Below are 20299 nucleotides of genomic sequence, written 5' to 3'. Positions count from 1 at the left end.
GGAAATATACTTCACATTAGCATATTGTCCAAAGGAGATATTTAACATTCGTTTAAAAATAATAATTGTTTGTACCACTGTATACAATGTAATATCTCAAATTAAACTATTTCTTCTTTTAATGTATTCATTTCATTTAAGGCTAAGTAAAGGAGTTCAACTTATCATTTTTTTATACGAGAAAAAACACTTTTTAAACTAAAGTATCTCAATTAAACACAAAAACTAACTCCTCGTAACTTTGTCTCTTTAAATATAACTTACATAAATTATGGAAAAGATAGGATTACATATAAAGTCAGAAATTCCTTAATCCATTTCTCGAAGATATAGAAATCCAAACGCAGTTCTGCATTTTACAACGTTGCCGCGCCATCTTATATTATCTGTGTCTAGCCGACGCTTGGATAAGTGAAAAGAAAAGCTCAGAGAAAATGTTTTCTGCATTTTCACAAATAACTTTATTCTCTTAAAATGTGTTATGTTACAAAAATGAAATAATGAATTCATAAATTCCCTGAAACAGAAAAATGTTCTTTTTGCTTCCTTGTTTTGGCTCAAATGGCTTTCAGGCTATTTGGAATTGTCATAAAATGTGACAAGGAGCGAAAAGAAAAGAAGTACGTGAAAAACTACGAGAACACTATAACTGAATATAGGAAGTGTGCTGGTGCAAAAAGGATCAGCGGTGCGAGGAGCAGTAGTGTTGAATTGTTCTTTGAAGAAGTCTTCATTTTTTGTGCTAGTTCTGTTACAAGTCCTATCTTCTTCTGACTGAACGAAAAGCACAGTAGTACCTAATAAATAAAATTCAATTCAATTAATATAAGTAACATGAATCACAAATTGCGTTAAAGAAATTTAGAGATTTTTATATTGATTACTGAAAAAGCAATTAAAAAAATTTCATCATGTACAGTTTTATCATAAATCGCAGATATAAGGAATACAAATTTTATACAATTAAAATCAACGTAATACTATTTATATAAACTTATTAAATATATTGATCGATTTTAAATTATTTAATTTATATAAATTCTAAGCTAGAAAAATAATATAATTAGGATTTTCTTCTGAACTGTCTGTTAAACACAGTGGTAAAGCCAAAGAAATAAGGTTAAAATCTGATCACTTTCTTGTTGGTGCATGTCTATCAAAAGACAAAGGATGAAAAGTTAGACAATTGTCTCCTCTACTTCCTCGTATTCTTTCGCAAAATAATGTGACTAGTAATTTGTAACCAACAATAATTTTGATAAGTGATACATAATCAAATATTCCTATTGACAATAAATTAGATAATGCACAATTACCTTTCCATTTGACGGATCTTGAACACACGCATCAAATTTTATTATCTGCGATCACGTAAACAATGAACATTCATTATTATAGATCACTTATCATTATTACGGATCACGCATCAAATTTCATTTATTTGATTGTTATGTTGATGTATTATAGTATCCACATTCATACGGACTTGCATACCGGCAGGCTTTCGATTGGTGGCATCCGTCTAAAATTTCGGTTTAATTACTTTTTGCCAAATTTCTTCCCTCTAGCTAACTTCTTTTTTAAGCTATAGTATTTGACACATATAGACAAACAGACTGACAAAATTCCAAAAATGGAATTGTAGGAGTCAGGGAAGTTTGATATATGAAATGTCGTCAAAATCTTGTTTGACCATTACAATACTGGCTTTTTTATAAAATTCTTACTCGATAAATTAAATTGAAGCTATATTTAAAAACATCTTACCTGCGATAACAAGCAAATACATGACACTAACGCACACTCCTACAACAATTTTGAGAGTTCCTGTTATTTTTGGATCCCCAGAGGATGTGCAGATACAAAAAGTCAGTAGTAACAGTAAGATCAGGAGGCAAAAGAATATCGATCCTGTTATTACCAAATATTGGGCGATGACTGGCACAGTATCACAGTAGTCCCAGCAGGCAGCTCCTGTTTAAAGACAAATAGTTTGTGAATGGGGTAAAAAAATAATGCCAGATGGTAAGAATTAAAACACAGTAGAATCTAGGGAATCCAAATTAACTGGGGCTAACCTTTGCCCGGATTTCGGTGAAATAATGTTAATATACCAAATGCAGTAGAGTATTGGCTTTGATGTGCTCTGTGATGGAGTACGGAAAGAGCTAGTGGCTTAGTTTAATTTCGTTATATTAACACCCCATTTTAAAGCAACACTAGGGCTATTAGGGGACGAAACTCGTAATTTTAACCCGCAGTCAGATAATGAAGATGACACCTGAGCTGGCATCCCTCTCTCCACGGTTCCACACTACACCAGCAGAAAGACATTTAGTCCCGTTAGATTTAAAGTGCACCAACCCCGCTTACACTATGGTTAGAATCGGACCTTGAACCTGAAACCCTTGGGTCCTAAAGACGAAACCTTACCACCAGCCACCGTGGCCTGAAGAGCGAGCGGCATTTTCATGATATAGTGGATTCGTAAGCAAACAAGTTGAAGGTAGTGACCATGAATCGAATGATTCACTTTTACTATGATGACTGGCGCTAAAAATAGTTTATTGGGACTCATAGTTAATTATTGGGGTCATAGACTGATTACTCCGACCTGCTTGAAGGCACATGAAAAAACTTGAATGACCGGACTGCTGCAACAGCAACTCTGGCTGAATCTGTGCTTGAGTCCTAAGGCCCATCATCGGTCACGGTACAACTCTTCCCTAAGGAAGTATGTCGCGTCATCGATGGGAGGATCCAGACCCCCATCTTTTCGTGTATCCACATTGGTGGCTAGAACCAACCACCATGTTGGAAGCTTCTTCCGAGATGTCTACCTGTGGGAAATGTTTATTTGGAAGTAAATGGCAGGCTTGATTGTACCTATTGTCTAATCCACCCAACTCGAGTAAATGTTTACTTCATTGATCTTGTTTGCGTTGCCTATCGAAATCTACCATTGATACGTTGTGTCTGCGGAAATGCTGAAATGTCTGTTGTGTCAATGAATTTGTTGAAATGCAGTATAACTTTCACTTGAGATTCCTTCCATGGTCAAATATCAAAGTCAAGATAACAAGTGAAGAAAACGACTTCTCGACAGAACTAGTGTCACGCACAAATAATGTTAAAGCAACAGTTATTGTTTGTTGGTGAAGCACCGCATCGTGAAGAAAGTTTAATTCCTTATATTCAAAGATAACGGATTCTGTTCCACTATTTAAAATGCTGTAGCTAATTAAAATTCATTTTTAGATGCTAATTCAAATGTTTTTTAAGTTAAAAATAAACTTTAGCATCTTTTCTGATTCGTAATTATTATTTTCCCTTCTTTTTTTCAAAAAAGTTTTTCCAGAAAATTATGATTATCTGTTCGTTTCAGAATACAAGGATTTGGATTATATCTGTAGCAGTAAAATACCAAACTGAACAAAAACACGTTAATATTAAAGATTATGCAATAGGATGGGCTTTAAAAAATATTTTTTTTTTCGTACCGTTATATCACGGAAAAGTTGCAAATTAATTAGAAATAAAAAAAAGTAATGAAATCAATTTAAATGGGTTTGAAAAATCATAAAATACGGCGAAGACCGACGGTTTTAAATAATTGTTAAAATTTTATAATTTCTATCAATCTTTTCATTATAGTTGTTAAGTAATCAACTTTTTAAGAATATTAAGAATTATTTTATCAAAATAGGTTTATAATTTCAGGGCGCACATTCCCAACAAGGTGAACAAAAAAAATCTTGTGAGTGAATTTCAATAGTTCATTAGATATGCACAGCAAAATGATAATTAGATCTAAAAGACATTTACTTTATTTTTTTTCTCTTACGAACCCAAGCTCCAATGCTAAAACGCCACTCCTTAACAAAAAACAAAATGCAAAAATAAGAAAAATAATAAAAATTAAGAATCTTTTTAAGGAAATACTTCAGCTATTAAAATCTTATATTTTAAATTTTTTTGTACTGAATATTACTCTTTCTTCTCACTAGATGACTCTTGTGAGTTTTATTTATAGTAAAACTCTGATATTATATGTGTGAGCAATTGGATCGTTTCTGAATTCAGTTGCTCAAACTATTCACAATGCTACCTGTGACGAATTAGTTTCAACTGATGATCCAAATCTGTCTTTTCATTATTTATTAACACTAAAGGCATAAAACTACGACACATGACATATAGAAAAATATATATAAATTTCACATGGCTTAGAGACGGATCCAACCTATACACCCTCCTGGGGCTAGTTGCAACTTAATCTGATCAAAACGCCCTCTAGGGGTGGGAAAACGATTTTATTTTGCTCTCAAATCTTTCCCTTCAGGGAAAGAGCTGTTCGGATTTTGATGCCGAGGGCACAAATACGGAGTAAAACTCTTTTAACCAAACATTTCTCATAAAATACTCTTAAGTTTTTTTTTTTTTTTTTTTTTCATTTTTTGGTGAGTGTGATTTCTGAATCGGAATATCGCGTGAATCTACCTCCCACTTTGGGAAAATCATGTATCAAAATAAAAATAATGGGTAAGGAAATAAAAAAATAAAGGAATAAAAAATAATGGCTCCGAAATTATTGACTATCGAAGTAGTCTTATTAATAATGTCCTGAAAATTTCGGCTGTTTTTCTCTTCGCAGTTGACTTACTCGACTTTAAAATTGATATCATTTCTATTTGATGCATTTTCTGTCAATCAGAATAGGATCAACATCGTATAATCAGCATGAGCAAAACCAATGCATCGGATTCGTAGAAATAGCAATAGTTTTAAGCAAGTTTTTTTATAGATAACGAATTTTTGAATTATTTTAAATTCGTGCTTTAGATTCTGTGAAGAATTTCCTGGTTTCAATGTTTAACAATTATGTTATGGATGATGTAAAAATGGGATTTCATTTTTTCCCACTGAAATATCATCTGAGTACAGTACACTCCCGACTATCCGGCCTAATGTGGCGGAAGGACTGGTCGGATAACAAAAAATAGGGTGGAGTTCTATGAATTCATTTCTTTGTCCACCAATACCAGAAGACAAGGTTTTTATACCAAAACTCACTATAATAATAAGTATTTTCTCACTTCTTATTGAGTACTAAGCCTTCTATTTATTTCAAGCCACTTAGAATGTGAACGCAGCCGTGGCCTTGGGAATCATAGAAGCAGTTGCCGGTAACATGTCGAGTTAAAATAGAAGTCTCTATACTGGTAGTTTATATACTGCAATGCACGTTTCAGGAATTTATTAGAGAAAAAGTAAGTTAATGGATATAAATTATTCACATTTTCACACAAATTCTGTAAGGCTTAACTTAAATGCCGGAAGCATAAATAAAACATTAATATAAATCGTAGACCTAATTCTTCAGAAAATTGACTCAAACTGATTTTATTTTTCACTGATAAATGATTGCAAAAATATGAAAAGGTAACTAACTGTGAGGTAAGAGTCAAAACTTACAGTTTGTAGGTTTTGAAAAAGTCATTAATAGATGGCTTAATAAACGTCATACCTTCTTCAGTTAATTACCATAGAAGAAAACTAAGCCGGAAAGTACGGAATCCGGACAGTCGCGAAACGGATACTCGGGAGTGTGCTCTATTTGATTTGCTGTTGTCAAGCGCTTGAAATGCAGCAATTGGCCAGGATTTTGCCTATTTTATGTCAACTGAAATAATGATAAGATACTTTTGATTCACTTTGATTGTTTTTTGGTCATGATAAGATATAATATCTATGATGCTCTCACATTGTCAGATAAAGCAGACTTCCAATTATCGTCTACTGAGAAGAAGGAGAAAACATTTAAGATTTAAAACAGTTAAAGATGTTTAATTGCCGAGCTGTTGACTTGAAAGCCTCTTAATTTTCATTACTTTTCACTTTCTCGTGAAGGAGGTATAGAAATACCTCACACATTGTGTAGAGAATATATTGTAAATACCTCATATATAGAAATACCTCATTTTTGTGTAGAGAATATATTGAAATATTCAAAGAATTTTAACTCGGGATCTCCACATTTCAGACCTCTCTGAATTAGAAAAGCACATTTTTGACATCATATCTGTCTGCGAACACGAGAATTCAAAGACGTTTTAAACTAGACAGATGAAACTTGGTATATGGACTTAAGACCAAATTTTTAGTTTTCTATCAAGTTTTGAAGAAAATCCATTCAAGGGAAGTTTGATAGGTTTGCTGTTCAAATATAAGAGGATTCGATCATCTCAAAACATGAAGAGCTATGTAAATAATATTTGATGCACAGGTTTAGCATCTAATGAGTAGATTCTTATCAAATTTTGAATCAAATCTATCAAAGAGTTGACCGTCTTTCTGTCTGTACTTTCGCATGCGTATAAATGTAATGATTTAATTCAATGAAATTCGGCATGTGATCTTGTGACTACAAATGTAAGTCGTGCCCAATTTTAGAGACAATCGGTCATTAAAAAGACATCAAAAATGCATATTCTCACGACAGGATAAATAAAAATGCCAGATTCATGCCATAGCTCTGTATCTCGTAACTATTGTTCAGCAATGCCATGCAAGGTATTTGTGGCCTTACCCAAGGACCGCCATTTTATTCGGGGGAAAGGGATAGTACCTGCATTGGAGAGTATATGCGATAAAATTTCAAGAAGAGCACTCCTTCTGGTGGTATTCTTGCCATTCATATTTCACTGAAATTCATTCATTTCTGAACAAATGATATTGTATATTTTGAGTTTAGTTTTGCAATAGACTATCAGAAATAAAGAAAAAATCGAGGTAAACACTTTTTAGATCTAAATAATTTCTTTTGCCATGTATATACGTAGTCGAAATGTTTTTTGTTTTTTTTAATTTTCTTAATTTTTGAAATTTTGACAATTTTTCTTTACTAACAAATTATGTAGTAGATTTAGAGTTGAATTTTGCAACAGACTACCTAAACGGAAAATTAAGTAAATATTTTTTAGACTTAAATAACCTTTTGTCATACATAAATATAGAACTATTTGTAATACATCCACAAAATGATGCGTGAAGATTATGATAATGATTGGGAACTAAATACTACATAGCAAAGAAATTTTCTGTTGTTTCTATTTCTTTTTTGTTGCTGTTGTTTTACTTTGGGGAAACCGGAACTTATAGAATGATTTTCATTAAAATTATTATTATTATTATTACCTTTATAAAGTGTACTTAATGCTATAATAAAAAAATAAATAAAAATTTTAATTTTAAAAATGAATGAAAAATAGCTGAATTTCCCCACTTTTATGACTTGTGGTCTTGCCTTTTTCTACGACAAGACTCCACTCGAGAGCGAAAGATATTAATCAATTTTAAAAAATTTTTATCTCATTTCGTTTCTTATTAACCGCAATTTTTCCGCGGTATATCGTCTCGAAAAAAAAATGATTTTATATCGGCCCAACATATTCCGTATATTTAGTAGTAAACAACTAAACTTATTCCAAACTCCGTATATTTAGAAGTAAAATTCTTGACAGGCCAATGGCATTTTGCCACCATCGATAACTGAATATTCCTCCCCATTATAGCATTAATATATTCAGAGGAAGTAATCAATATTACTGGAAAATGTAACTTGTCACACCATCAAAATCGTCCAAAAGAAGACAGGGAAAAGTGATATAAAGAATTATACTATCCCTCTGATATTTTAAAGTAACCAACGTAATTAAATGTTAGTTGCTTAACTTGCAAATATAAATTAATATTTTATTCTTCACCACTCTACAGTACAAAGGATACTGAGAATGTGATGTTAGTGCATTACTTTAGCATCATTTACCTCAAGTATGCTATTACCTCCTCATGGAATATCAATTCGGAAGAAAGCTGGTTTAAAATTTGTGGAATATAACATTATTAAGTTATCGGTCATATAGCTTAAAATAAATTAAATGTTTGTTGCATACACCTCAATTTTAATATTATAACGCTAATCAAGGAATAAGTTGTAAACATCATGAGTAAGTGTAAGCGTTAATATTAAAAAAATAACTCAGGAGTATTTGCTGGTATATATATATATATATATATATATATATATATATATATATATATATATATATATATATATATATATATATATATATATATATATATATATATATATATATATATATATATATATATATATATATATATATATATATATATATAAGAATAAATGAAAAGGAAACCATCAAACAGCTTCATTTTTAAGAAGTATTTTATATTGACATCGTAGAAGCATGATTATAAGTGCTGTACTCAAAGGAGGTAGAGGCGGGAAAGGAAAAGATCTTGTATGTCTACGAATGAGTATGAAAATAATAACCTCGTCCCTAGAATAAATTCTGGATGTTTTTACATTACACAAGAATAGATGGAATCCATTTAACGGCTTCATGTTTTTTTTTAAATATTAGATTCGTAGAAGCATGATAATATCTACTACATTCCACAGAGCAAGCGATGAAAAAGGGGAAAAATTTGGAAACATATATTTATCAACGTCTAGAAAAAAACTGAAATATTAAAAATATATATAGAAAGTTCTTTAATATTGACTTAGATTAAATATAAAGAGAAAATAGATTCAAACACAATCCAGCATTGAAAAATGTAATGTAAATGTAAGATTGTATCCCGTATAGATATAGATATAGATATATTCATATGATTTGATGTTATTGTCACGAATTTGTAATACTGTTTCTTTAAGCAATAAATCACCTTCTAAGGAAGATAGTTTTAAAGATAGAACTAACAGATGCTGAGTAGATTCCAATAGATTCCAGGTTAATAACTCCCGGCCTTGGCGACTATTTGGCAGCTTAAAGAAGAATTTGGCTGCAAAAATGAAGAATCTCGAATAATCTTGGTGATATCTGCATAGACTCCAGCTTTCATTAAAGAACATTCAATGTACTCTCACTGGAGTTATATAAATAGGCATAAAGACAAGTAGTAGTCGAGTCGATAGAGTCGTTGAGCTAAGTCTCTCTTTGGAGTGTTGATCTCCAGTGAGTTCTCTCTGAAGACTTTATGCTATTGCGTTTCCTTAATAGCAATTTAATGCTGGTATGCTGTTATTTACTGAAAGTTCTGTCTTTGTGTATGTTTCGTTTATATTTTATTATTTGTGTTTCGCTCTTTCTTGCCAAATAAAGCACCGTTATCTGTTCTTGAGCCCTTTAGACTTTTCGCCTCTCATCCGCCAGACGGATTTTTTCACTGTAATATTAATCCTTGAATAATTTTTAGGCTGTCTATATATTTTCATGGTTCAGCATTAAAGATTAACATATGCCTAAACATACTAAAACGATAGGTTTGAAATAACATTTAAAATAAAGTCGTTCTTACCCATGCTTATCATAGCCAGAGATGAAACCAGTATTCCTGAAAAAGAAATAGTGCTATTTATTCCAAAATGCTAAAAAAATAATTTAAAAAATCTAAAGTATAAAAAAAGGCTTTTGTAGAAAAAATAATTTCCCCGATTATAAATATGTTGTCTAAAATTTAAGAAATTAATTAAATTTTTGGTCAAATATAATTTTAATTGTAAAATTCATCCAAAAATTTCTGAATGTATCTTTGTGATGATTTAGTTAGATCAACTACCCCCCCCCCAAAAAAAAAGTTTCAAAACATTTATAACTTTTATTATTAACTTTTATATTTAACTTTTATATTTCAAAAACATTACAAACTAATATATTTAAAAAGTTGAAATTAAAAAAATTAATTAAATTATTATTTATCAGTTTGATGCAAACTTGATACAAATTTGATATTTTAAACAGTCAAAACAACGTATAAATATTTTTCCTGTAGAGTCACTCCTACTATTATAGAACCTTTAACAATAAAATTGAGATCCAAATTCTGAAATCATGTTTTACTTGTGAAAAGCTTATTAAATGACCTGATGTTGTTTCAAATTACAGCAGGCAATCAATGGCTTCTTAAGAAAAAAGATCTAAAGGAAAAATAGTAAATTTATTTTAGTTCATGGGTTGAACTTTCATGTAACAAATACAACGATAATACAGCAGATTTCTTTTAAAAACACATTCGATAAACATTCTCTAAGTGATTCTCACTTGTGACATAACAAAACCTTATTGTGTATCATCCTAACCTCAGCTGATTGTAATCTTTGACAGTCTCGTCACGTACAGTAATAAAATTTATATGAATATTCAAAAGAAAAAGAAAATTCCATAGAGTCTTTTCTTGCTTAGTTTCTAAAATATACTGTTCGCTATAAAAAAGCTGTCATCCTTAGTTCATGTATTAAAATGGCTTTGCGATGGTTAAGAACTTGTTAGTAAACTTTTTTACAGTCATAGATGAAATCATTTCTGATTAAACTGAAGTAAAATCAGAAGATATTTTTACTTATTTCTGAGCTATAACAATTCGTTATTTTTTTAAAAAAAAAACTCTTATTACTTCGCTATTTAAAGCGTTAAAAAAAATTTAATTGAAAATAAGGTATTCAATTTAAAAAATTCCATAATTTTCGTATTATAATTAAAATTATCCTAAATCATATGTGCTGATCAGAAAGATAGTTTCACAAAATTGAAAATAGTCTCTAACTTTTGAACAGTTGTGTTATAAAGAACTATTGAAACTAACAAACAATTTAATGCGTTGGTGTATAGCGAATGAAACAAAGCATATTTATTACCTTAAATTCTTTAATTTACTTATATTATTTGATAAAGCACTATACAAATCCAACAAGATCGCGATTAGATCGTCTCAATTTAATAAAATGCAGAAAAGTTGAATTCAATAATCTTTACTTTCCATTTATCATGTACAAACTACAAACATTGAAATTGAAAGTGTATAATTGATTTTCATAAGTCAAGAAAGGATTACAAATAAAACTGCAAATTTTTCGTACATTAATTCTGCGTACAGTAATTTCAAATCAATAATGATATTAAAGGATCGATTTATAATAATGAAAATATTTACAATTATTATTGATTACATGTGGAGCCCCCAATTTTGATTTATTTTATTTATAATTATCAATACTTTATTTTATAAGCTTTGCAATTTGAGGCAGCCGCAATTGTTCTGAATGTTATCTAAGCTTTGTTTTCTTTGTGGAATTTTTTCATCCCACTGATAAGAAATATAGTAATATTTTCCCATTTCAAACTCTACTTTTTATCTATAGATGGCGCCACGAGATAAAAGTAAAAACTGAAAATGCGCGCTTTTTTTTTTTTTTTTTTTTTATGAAAAAGGATAATTGCAAAATAACGTGAATCAAAAAGCAATTTTTCCATACTTTTAGACAAGATATGAAAGCTGATACGAATCCTGTGAGTAATACTTTGTTCTAATGTTTCATTTAACAAAAAATACATTTTAAAAATGTTTTCTGTTATTCCTATAAATATTATGTAAATTTTGATGAAAAAAGATAGTACATTTTTTTTCATGTGTTAATTGCGAAAGCAAACTTGTGACGTAATTTTTGCAGCCAATTTTTGAGTTAGGATATTAGGTTGAGAGTAGATGGGCAACAATTTCTGCAGCGCGTACCAGCATTTTTCTTGAAGGAGGAACACTTCTATAAAAATAAATCTGTTATATTTCGTTTTATGTTTTTAAAGATAAAAATGGACAACTATCACATGTTATATTCTGTATCCTAGGGCTATTTATACTACGTTACTTGTCTATAAGAGAATAATCATAAAAAAATATGTTAAGTCTCACAGTCTTATAAGCCATATTTTAAGCCTTATAGTTAAAGGTAGTTACATCAAGCCATTAAATATAATTCCATAGTGAATAATAAACTAAAGAATTTGGAATTTATTATTTTTCTTTCAAATTTTCCGAAACACGCAGACACACACACACACACACACACACACACACACACACACACACACACACACACACATATATATATATATATATATATATATATATATATATATATATATATATATATATATATATATATATATATATAAATTATATGACATTACTTTGCTTCGATCAATATGCATTGAAGCCTGTGTAGAGGAGACCAGTATTAGTTGCAACATTTTTTGGAAAAATGCTTATATTTTGAAATGAAATTCCATGGTCACAAAGAATTTTTTATACTTAAACTATGCATTCATGATATGCAGTAAAAAAATTAATATTATCATTTTATTTTTTAAATTTTAGAACCAGAAATTTTTTTTTCAAAACCTGTTATAATTGACCTCGCATATAGAGCAAGTTGTAAATGACATGAGGCAAGTTTGAAAATTAAAACAAAAGAATTTGGCATAATGGTAAAAGACGCTATCACGTTGTTTACAGTAAAATAAAAATAAGACTAACTAGCCAACATGAATATCAGTCTGAAACAAAATTTCAGTTATCGGCAGCAAATTGTAGACATCTTCCTGTCGCACACATTTCATACCCACGTATTGCAAATTAACCATTGGACCCATTTTCATTCGTCAGAATAGCTGTCCACGGTGACCTGTTTGTAAAGCTTTGACATTTTGGACCTGGGTGTCCCGACTTAAAACTCGATTTCATCAAAGAACCGCCGTATTAACCAATTCGGTGTACGGTGCTTCTCAAAATGGGAAGAAATGGTGCCAGCTCAAGAGTCTCCTCATCGTCTGACCTCTGTAAAAATTACCTAATCTGTCTGTTATGTTTTTTCATCACAAGATGTTATGTGATATACTTTAATGTAATATATTGCCAGAGTTGTAATTTATTGTCAGAGTCAGGGAGGGGAAACTAGTGATTGAATGCGCATAGATGTTCGGTGTCTCTGTTGCCAAATCGACATTGTAGAATTTGTTCATTCGCCTTTAGCACTTCAAACTGACCACTTGGTCCTCGAAGTTTATCTTTGATATATCAAAGCCTTGAATCTACAATGACGGGGGTGTTAAATACTGGCATTTCACGAAAAGCCACAAATAATTTCAAATATAGATCAAAATCTAAAACAAGTTGACATTGCAAAATGTATGGAATTTCTCAGTCGAAGCTATCTACTTTTTGGAGAAAAAAATATGCCCTGAAAAACAATGATGTTATCAAAGCAACCCTAATTTTATATATATATATATATACTATGCGTCATATACTGATATAACGCATTACTTTCCTTTCAATGGACCTAATAATTCTTGATGAAGCACCAAAATTAAAATTATGCTGAGCAAAATTTTTTTCTAACCTAGCAACGGATGACTTCCTTCTTTTCATCTCCCTTTTATGCTTACTTTTATTATAAGTAAAAAGTTTAACTAAAATTTTAACTTTGAATTTCTTAAAAATGTTTAAACATTATAAAAATTATAAAATGCAATTTTATATCAGCGAGTTTTGTAAAATGAATTAATAACTGAAATAAAACTATCGCACATGCATAAGCATTGTTAAAACTATCTACAGTGTTAACCTGTCTGTAACATTATTTTTTTAACTATCTTGCACTGCAAGAACAAGATATTATACACCTCTTCTATGTATTTTGAATATCAGATGTTTAACAATATCTTGAAGATATAGCAACATTGCTCTTAGGTATTCTGGACCAAAGATACAATATCATTGTATACAGATTTAAAAAACAAAGAACGATATTAATGTTGCTATCTTTTTAATCATAATATGTACAAAAACTCGGCTTCTTGTTTTCCAAACCTATTTCAGATTTTTTAAAGATAGTATTACTTCCTATTCTGAAAATGATTTATTATTCACTCTCATTCTGAATGTCAAATGTTCTCTTCCAACCTCAAACTACATTTAATTTCCAATGTGGGCATTTCCCTCCCCCCCCCCTTTTTATAGCTATGATATTTGTTTTAGTTAAAGAATAAAGAAAAATATTTTTCACTAATATATAAAACCTTTACTTATAAATATGAATTAGTTTTTAAAGCCTCTTCACTCCAAAAGATAAAATGTCATTTTTTTTTGTTTTAATTTTAAAGCCTTGGATATCAGAAACAAAACTGGATGAATAGAAGCGGACATTTATCCAGATGTAAAATGGGGGCTAAGTGCTAAATTTTTGCTAAAGTGCGCGAAGGCATTATACTGAATGGAAAGTATATTTTCTTTCAAAGCGAGTATGGATCAAAAGAGTTTTAGATCTTGTATACTAGATGGCAGCACATGTCAATTTCAATTTCAGAGGGAAAACGAGTATAGCATACCAGCGCAATTTAGCAAATATTGAGACATATCCCATTATCTTTTTGATTGTTTCATTGTAGTGGGAAGTCGCAATCCTATAATTAATTTTTAAATATACTCCCATTAGTGATGCTATGAATCGCACAAACGTAAAGAATTGTGTTTTATATTATTTGAGTCAATATATGTTTTTTACAAAAAAGTACGAAGTCTAAATTTTTATACAGTACCTCGGTCCTATTAAATTACGAAATAAATTCTTGACACTTTAAGTTTTTAAATAAAAAAACTCTTCTCTTCTGCGATTGGAAATAAAAATTAAATAATTTCGAATTTCAATATTTTAAACCACTTGACTCTGTCTTGAGTAAACACCACCCGTTGTTTTAAGGAATCTTCACCAAAGAGGTCAATTAAATTTCTCTAAAATCGTGATATTTAAATTCAGGTTTAATCTCAGAAAAGGTGAACTTCTTTACTTGAAATATTTGTGTATCAAGAATATTTTTCTATTACTAATAGCGCTGGCGAATTAGGTATTTTTTTAATTTAATTTTTAATAGATTTATGCTTTTAGTCAGCATAAAATATAATCCCTTATGCCATTTAAAGCATTTTTTTATCATTTAGAATTAAAACACCCGGGAGTATTACGAGTACTCTTATTTGAAATTATTATTATGATGTTTGAGTCAATAATGAAAAAATAAAAAAACATTAATGTTATCTATTCTTTTTAAATTTTTAAGGAAATTTATGTTTCCCTTTTTGATTTTGGCCTTCAAATTTAAAATTTCGCATAACACTTTTTTACGTAGCAATATTCTTTTCAATTAATCCATTTATTTTGGGTTTTATTTTAATTAAGCAGAAAAGCAATAATAAAAAGAAATAACTTCATTATTTCTATATTAATAATTTATTTGTTTGTTTATAAATTTGTTCAAACTTTTAAAAAAACTCAAAAGCCAAAAAAGTTTGAAACCTCAGAAAAAGAAAGAAAAAAAAAAGGTAGAATAAATATTTAACCAAAATGACCTTGAATTTTGAAAGAATTAACCACAAACAAATATTACAGTCTCTAGCGGCCAATTTTTCTAAGAGATTCTGTTCGATTTCTGAAATCGCTTGTGGTTCACCCAAGAACCATAAATCTTTTGGGAAAATCCATTTCATATTATTGAATAACATTAAAAATCCGGTCATATTTAACTATTCATTTTATTTCTCCACTTCAATAGTTACACAAAAAAGGATAAGCTTACAGAATCAAAATATTAACGCCCTCTTGAAGACAAGCAAGAGCAGATTTCTTTATTGTCATGAAAGGTATTGGATTAATTCAACTAGGTGCGTTATGGTGGAATCTTATTGGCTTTCCAATCAAGATAGTACAGTCCAATTTTTATGCGGTATAAATTAAATCTGAAGTCGTCAATTAGGCTAATAACTCTCAGATATTCCTATCTCTGATGATTTAGAAATTTAGGCTACAATGAAAGTGGACTCCCTTTATATTGTGTTTAAACTCTTATTAATTAATACCAGTAAGCTCTAATAAGAGTACTGATTTTTGGCATGAATTTACTCTCATCCTTGTCAATTATGCGAATATATATTTTACAATTGTCATTGCAGGTTTCTCTTTCTCCTTTTGGGAAATATATCTGTATACTATATCTAATACCAAATTATAGTTTTCGAAAGTGATGATGGTATTATTAGATTAGATTTTACATTTTTAACTATCAGCGTTATTTTTTAAAATTTAGTTTGTGTCGTTGTTTTAAGTCTTTTGCAATCTTTCTAATCATCCTTTATGATAGTTAGAGAGAAATTTTAGTATTCTTCATTTTTATATAATATACAAAATACAAAAAAAAATTCTTCCGGTATTACTTCCTTATTTTTATCTATTTCATAACATATGCAAGACAAATTCATAGCGAAAAAGGAAAGTTATCATTTTTATCCAAAAGATCAACTTACCAACAATGACTATGGTAAACCATAAGAAACTTGCCATACTATTCATTCTGTTCTTCTTTTACAATAATCTTAGGATAGGATGATAAAACTACATTTCGGCGTTGTCTTTCCTTAAATTAAAGAAAATATAAAAATAAATTCATCATATATCAAATTCAGTAAAAACTGAAACACTTTTTCCTGGAAAATACAGTGTCTTAAAGTATAATGAAAGTAAATAATATTGGAAGAACACGCAACAAAATTCATGAAAATTTTTAATTAAAAAATTATTAATATAAACAAACACGTAAATCATTTGAACATCTCTTATTTTCAGCGATTGCATATGTCTTGTGTAATCACACATGCGCGTCAATATTCGAATTATCAGAAGACCAAAAATAGTACTGCTCATAACGTTCATTTATTTTACTGCAATAATCTGTATAAATCTGTATTATAAATATCGCAGACCACATAAAAACCTTTTCTTATCTTACGATACAATATTTTATTTTATTACACTCGTATACCTTTTCTTAATACTAAATTGTATTCTCAAAATATTCTCCCGAATGTAATCGCAATATGTATGCTTTCACATTTATTAAGCATTCAATACTATCTATCTTTTTTTTATTATTATTATTTAGGAAACTAAAAAATTTACTTACTTCCAAGGTGGAGCAGCAAGTGGCAAACACCTTTTTAATGGAAAAGTCATTAAATTCATGTCTTGGTAAATTTGTTCGTGTTAAACCTAAATGTCATGTTCCAGCTTAAGGGAGATCGATGGACAACAAAAGCATATGCGTAAGCCTTATCGGTAACTGATAATTCAATGAAAATCTATATGTGAGATAAAAATAACGTAGTTGTGGACCTGCTTTCAGACGATGCCTGCGTGAACAATGGATTACATCCCAAAAATGTTATTGAAACCCTTAGAATATTTCTATACAGATCAAGATGGAATGAGTTATTTTAAAATTATTCGACACATTGCTATGTAGAATAAAATACTCTTGATTACGAAGTCAAATCAAATAAGTTAAGAAAGAATGAATCATTTGCATTATCATCTTTTTAAAAAAAAGTATTTTTTATCTACTTGCTTATCTATTCTAACAAAAAGAGGTACTTTTATCATCATTTTTCTTTAGTTTAGATTTTTTTTTTTTTCAATATTTCATCCTACTTTTCTCATGAGTCAGTATAAATGAAAGTCGTTAACATTTTCTGAATTCAAATATAACTTTATAAATGAAAATGATGAATAATATGATCTTTGAAAATATGTAGAGGTTGATAAATTAACGGGAATAATTTGTTCGAAGAAGAAAATTGTTATCAGGGTTATTCGTTCACTGATAATTACTTTTCCATAGAATTTTGAAGTAATTTGATTAATTCCATCTAAAATTCAAGAATAATGTCTTACTTCATTTATTAATATTTAATAACAGCAACACACGCATCTTACTTCGTTTCTTTGGAGAGTAAAATATTTGGCATTCCATTAATTTTATACCTTATGTAATATTATCAATTACATAAGCCAACATACATTTATTGCTGGGAAATTTTTTAACTGATTTTACGTTTATTTCATTAGCTAAAAAAATATGAATTTTGCTTTTCTCCAGAAGCGTTTATTTTTAAGATAAGACGATAGTGTTGTTTCGGTTGATACTTAAAAAAGCATAGGGTCTATGTGTTAAATTAAAAACCCTTTTTCCTTTATAAATTATGTTAAACAAAGGAATAGATTGAAAAACATAGCAAGACTATGGTAAATAAGCCTGATTAAAAATTAGAATCAAATAAGATAGAAGAATAATTTTATTCCACTGCCATAGCTTCTTTTTTTTGGGGGGGGGGGAGGGGTATTCTTGAATAGCCATCGTTGCACCAATGGATTCACTATAAAATACAACAATCAACTTGGCACAAATGCGAGACAGGAAACATTTGACGCAAATATTTTTTCTGATGCAGATAAAGAAAGATTTTATAATTACGATTGCCTAGGTGCTGTAAAAGTCTATCTCCTGATTTTTGTTTCTGCCGTTATGAGCGGTATCATTTCTGTTTTATATGTTACAAAAGCGTTACTTTTCACTTATTCTAGCAACAAAGAACTTTATTACTCAACTGTACCGTTACCTCTCTACTTTTGATTATAATATCAAAAGTTATTTGAGAAAAGTTAGCAAAATTTATTCAGACAATTTGAGGAAACGCTAGTTTTACATTACGTATGCATTATTACTTGACAATTCTATATGTCACCAAGAGCGAAATTCAGAAGAAGATGAAAAATATCAATAAAACCCTGAAAATAAAACGAACTTTTTAATTGCATTTCTTTCAAATATTTCATCCCTAAATAAAAATCGTCACAATTTTTTAAATAGATTGTTGAGTTAAAAATATGTTGGATTTGTTTGACATAATAACTACAGGGTGCACCAAAAAATCGTACAAACTTCAAAAAATCATAATAAAAAAAGTAATGCTCAGAAAAAATAGCAGTTTGGGGGAATATGTTCAGACAGCCTTTGGATTTTTTTCCCATTAAAAATTATTCAAAAATGGCTGATAGTTGGCGCTCACGCGTTAAATTGAGATGATTTATGCAAATCAGGAAAACAGTTAACTTTAGTCAAACTTGTTCAGGTTTATAAGAGTTATTCAGGTCAGATAATGTTAACAAGAGTCAGGTAAGTTGCTTGAACCCATTTCTAGAGCGAAATGTTTTGAAGAAAGATTAAGTAACTCTTATTCGTCATATGATAAAAAGTTTCCCATATTACTTCCAAAGAATCACAAATTCACTTTGTTAATTATGCAACATTTTCATCTTAAATATTCACATGTCGGTGCGCAAACATTGTTATATTTGGTAAGACAGGAATATTGGCCTTTATGTAGCAAAAATACAGCCAGAAAATTTATTCATGATTGCGTCATTTATGCTAAAAACAAACTTAGAACTGTAACCCAAATAATGGGAAATCTTTCAACCAATACAGTTAAACCTAGTTATCCATTTACCAATGTTGGAATAGACTTTTGTAGAACCTTCTATATTAAATACAAGGGTCAGAGAAAAGACAATTATCAAAAATGTTATGTGGCTTTTTTCATTTGCTTTGCTACTAAGGAAATCCACTTGGAAATGGTCATTGACTTAACTGCAGATGCAATGATTGCCACTTTAAAACACTTTTTTAGCAGAAGAAGTGTTAATTCCTCTATTTGTTCTGATAATGCAACTAATTTCAAAGGGGCCAGTTCAGACTTAAAGCGCTTGCAAAATATGGTTGGTAGACCTCCTGAGCCACTTCCTAATTGCTTACCAACCGAACAAGTGATGTGGAAATTTATTCCACCAAGGTCACCTAACTTCTGTGGCTTATGAGTGGTGGGAATTAAATCTTTCTAAGGTCATTTAAAGAGAGTTGTTGGTAATGCGCGTTTAACAACGGAACAGTTTTTGACTATTTTTATTCAAATTGAAGGTATTCCAAACAGTCGCCCACTGACACCTTTGTCATCTGATCCAAACAATTTTGAAATTTTGACCCCAGGGCATTTTCTAATCGGCCATTCCATAAATAGTATTCCTGATCCAGATTATTCAGAGAGAAAAGATAACCTTTTATCTCAATGGCAAAGATTGAGCAAAACTGTCCAAATAATTTGGAAAGAATGGAAATTAGAATACTTAAATAATTTGGAAACCAGATGCAAATGGCAGTTTGAGAAACAAAATATTTCAAAAGATTTTATGGTTTTTTTAAAAGATGATAATTTTCCTCCTTGCCAGTGGACAATGGGAAGAATACATGATTTAATTTATGGATCAGACGGCAAAGTAGTATTTATAAAAGCTCCACAAGGAGTAAAAGAAAAAAAAAGAGAGAGAGAGAAATTTCAAAAATTTGTTTCTTACCATGTGAATAAAACCAATGTATATCTGGTGTAATCAATTATTGTATTTCGTATTTAAAATATTATATAATACATATTCTAAGTTGTTCATCGTACATATATAAATTATTTCATACATTTTCTTTTCATAATTGTT

At 29.8% G+C, this 20299-nt stretch overlaps 1 protein-coding gene across 1 annotated transcript; it reads right to left on the bottom strand.

The window, feature by feature from the left end:
- Positions 1 to 445: 445 nt before the first annotated feature.
- LOC129958879 (uncharacterized) lies at positions 446 to 17196 on the bottom strand. Its single transcript, XM_056071600.1, has 5 exons — positions 16881 to 17196; positions 16225 to 16334; positions 9391 to 9426; positions 1768 to 1974; positions 446 to 797 (listed from the first exon to the last, which is right to left on the bottom strand). The coding sequence occupies exons 2-5, from the start codon at positions 16268 to 16270 to the stop codon at positions 574 to 576; spliced, it is 513 nt and encodes a 170-aa protein (XP_055927575.1). The 5' UTR covers positions 16271 to 16334; positions 16881 to 17196; the 3' UTR covers positions 446 to 573.
- Positions 17197 to 20299: the final 3103 nt, after the last annotated feature.

The sequence above is a fragment of the Argiope bruennichi genome, chromosome X1 (genome assembly GCF_947563725.1).
Source record: "Argiope bruennichi chromosome X1, qqArgBrue1.1, whole genome shotgun sequence".
Taxonomy (NCBI): Eukaryota; Metazoa; Arthropoda; class Arachnida; order Araneae; family Araneidae; genus Argiope; species Argiope bruennichi.
The sequence above is the reverse complement of the archived record's forward strand: the minus strand, read 5'-3'. Positions and strand labels throughout refer to the sequence as shown.

Coding starts and splice junctions, on each gene's coding strand:
- LOC129958879 (XM_056071600.1), bottom strand. CDS start 16,270: ATGAATAGTATGGCAAGTTTCTTATGGTTTACCATAGTCATTGTTG. Junction 9,427..16,224: donor GTTTACCATAGTCATTGTTG/GTAAGTTGATCT, acceptor TTTCTTTTTCAG/GAATACTGGTTTCATCTCTG. Junction 798..1,767: donor GTATTTGCTTGTTATCGCAG/GTAAGATGTTTT, acceptor TTTATTTATTAG/GTACTACTGTGCTTTTCGTT.